This window comes from Papilio polytes, unplaced genomic scaffold, assembly GCF_000836215.1.
Source record: "Papilio polytes unplaced genomic scaffold, Ppol_1.0 DF824180.1, whole genome shotgun sequence".
Lineage (NCBI taxonomy): Eukaryota > Metazoa > Arthropoda > Insecta > Lepidoptera > Papilionidae > Papilio > Papilio polytes.
This window is the reverse complement of record NW_013525024.1, coordinates 5,991-8,896: the sequence shown is the minus strand read 5'-3', so window position 1 is coordinate 8,896 and position 2,906 is coordinate 5,991. Positions and strand designations below refer to the sequence as shown.

At 35.9% G+C, this 2,906-nt stretch overlaps 1 protein-coding gene across 1 annotated transcript in view; it reads left to right on the top strand.

The window, feature by feature from the left end:
* LOC106110961 (filamin-A) overlaps positions 1 to 1,663 on the top strand; it is a 46,532-nt gene extending 44,869 nt beyond the window's left edge. The window contains exons 33-37 of the mRNA XM_013292929.1: positions 8 to 20; positions 207 to 376; positions 714 to 806; positions 1,155 to 1,299; positions 1,553 to 1,663. Coding sequence (XP_013148383.1) covers positions 8 to 20; positions 207 to 376; positions 714 to 806; positions 1,155 to 1,299; positions 1,553 to 1,647 — 516 coding nt within the window. The 3' untranslated portion in view covers positions 1,648 to 1,663. The remainder of the gene's footprint in view (positions 1 to 7; positions 21 to 206; positions 377 to 713; positions 807 to 1,154; positions 1,300 to 1,552) is intronic.
* The last annotated feature ends 1,243 nt before the right edge of the window (positions 1,664 to 2,906 follow it).

Genomic DNA, 2,906 nt, shown 5'->3' with positions numbered 1-2,906 from the left:
GGGTTAGCCGATATGGATAGGCATATTATAGACTTCTTTTTTTTTTAATTCGGTATGGTAAATTAAACACAAATATGGACACCCTACTTTGAGACAGAAAATGACATAAGACAGTTTGAGTAGATCAAGTGTATGTATAAATTCCTTAAAGATTTAGCAAAAAAGTAGTAAAATTCCTTATTAATGTTATGATATATGGTGTGCAGGCAGTCCATTCGTGTGCCACATATCTGCGCCGGCGCGTGTGATCGGCGCGGGCGCGGGCGAGTCCCCGGACAAGGTGTCTGTGGGCGACGCCTACTCCTTCAGCGTGGACTCACCCGCCTCGCCGCACGTCGACGTCCTCGGGCCCGCCAGGAGACCTGTGCCTGTGCAGGTATGGAAATATTTCTTGTTTTCTTTATATTTATAAAATTCTCTACTTTTTACTAAAATTTTATTGTAGTTATAAGAAAAATTAAAAATAGAATTGTGTGATCATTTTGTATTCGAAAAATGTAATCGTGCATTTTCTATGTCTATGCTAATATTATAAAGGGGAAAGATTTGTACAAAAATGCATTATGAAATAATTCAAAACCCACTAGGCCGATTTCAAAAATTATTGCACCATTAAAAAGCTATCATAGTTTATCTTACACGTTTTTAATATATATTTTTTTATTTTACGTGGACGAAGTCGCGAGTAACAGGTAGTTATTAATCTTGTTTAGGTATCGGCAGAAGAGACAGTGGGAGAAAACGAAGCCAGTAAAAGATACACTATTTCGTTCATACCAGTCGATGTTGGCGATCACAGTATTGAGGTAAGTTCTCGGTGTTTAACTTTTTACCGACAGCGCGGCAGCCAAAATTACACTTTTATATTCAAATGTACATATTTACAATATTATTCTTTTAAACCCATATCAATCACATTTGGACGTTTAACACTCCCTGCGCTACTGGTGTTTTTCATTGTAACATTTTAATCATCAAAAAAGCAAAAATCTCGGTTACCAGTATGCCATCTCTTTGGCTTTATGCGAACTTCTTGTCCGCCAAAGAGGTTGGATTTTGCTGAACACTACGTAATTAAAAAAAGTTTATTCTTTCTTCAACTGCTGTGTTGCCAAGTAATTATTGTTATTTAATGAATTATTTATAAAATGCAGGTGCGCGCGGGCAGTATGGGCGGACACGTGGAGGGCAGTCCGTTCCTGGTGAAGGCGTACAGCGCCGCGCGCGTCTCCGTCACAGACATATCGCCCGGCGTCGTCGGCAGACCGGTCTCCTTCACTATTAATGCATCACATGCTGGTAAATATTACCAACTAGCTTTCGCCCGCGACTCCGTCCGCGCGGTATTGAAGAAAAAAACAAAAGTAAATAGCCTATGTGTCCTTCCAGACTATCATCTAAGTCTATACCAAATTTCATCGAAATCCGTTCAGTCGTTTACGCTACAAACTCTAACAAACATCCATCTTCACTTTCACACATTTATAATATTAGTAAGATAGATAATATGTTGTCTCTTTATCTGTATATTTTATAAACCGTTTTGTTCTAGGTGCTGGTAATTTGGAAATAATCGTCGCTGTCAATGGTCGGAATGTCCCGAACTATGTACAAAGTGAAGGAAATGCCAGATTTAAGGTGGGTTAAGTTAGAAATGGAATGTCAGAAAAAAAAATTAATTTAGCATAGTAACTTTTCTCCGTACTGTATTATTCGATTTTAGGGTTTTTGGAATCGAATTAAAATCTTTTTTCCACAATTAACGACATGCTTATTTGAATAAGTAGTTTAGTTATTTCTATTAAATATAATTCAAGATTTAATATACCAGAAACATAAACTTGACAGTTTGGATAGATGTTATAGTTTGTAGCCTAAACTGCTGAATGGATCTCGATGAAAATTGGCATAGTAGAGTATAGTCTGGAAGAACAAATACGCTACTCATTTTTCTTTTATGTATTTTTAAAGTACGCGAACGTAGTGACGAAAGCTTGTTCAAAATAAATGACGATTATATATGTACTTGTCTCCCAATACGGCCGGTCCCCGCGGGAGAACTACACCATTACCCTCCAAACAAAAGAAGTATACACTAAATACACGAACCCTTAGAACTCCAGAAAACCTGCAGGAATTGGAAAAATCCTTAGAAGACAAACTTTGATATATTAGGGATAAGCGAAATGAGAACATTGGATGAAAATATCTAGGAATTCCCAGATTTCATACTATTCCTTAAAGGGGAAATTGCGCGACAAAGAGGGGTGGGATTTATAATTTAAAACCACACGAGACCGTACATAAGTGAACTAAAAGGATTTCCGATAGGCTAGCGGTGCTCAATTTTAAGTTACCAGGCTACAAGAAGAACTGGTCTTTCATCAGAATATACGCTCCAACTGAACAAACAGAAAGACTAATTATTGAAACATAATACGATGATATATTGCTTTTGATAAAAAACAATTCTGGAAATCATATAGCTAAAGGTAACACTTAATAATGAAGAATCAATTACAAGATTTATAGAAATATCTGCAACAACCTAATAAAACAACTTAAAAAAGAATATTATGAAGTAGAATTAAAATCAAATGCTAATAACACCAAGGTAATATGGAAAATAGTCAAAGAGGTATGTGATTTACAGCAAACGAAAAATGTATCGCTTGACTTACTTTCTATCGATAAAACAGACAAAGAATCATTAAACAAAATGAACGACTACTTCGCAAATATTGGTAAGACTTTAGCTAATACATTAAATAAACTAGGAAAAACTGAACAAGCTCTAGCCAACGAAGCGAAAAGAGAAAGCCCACTGAATTCTATGTCAATTTACATAACAGATCCTGATGAAATACGTATTATTAATCAAGTCAGTGTCAAAACGAAAAAACATT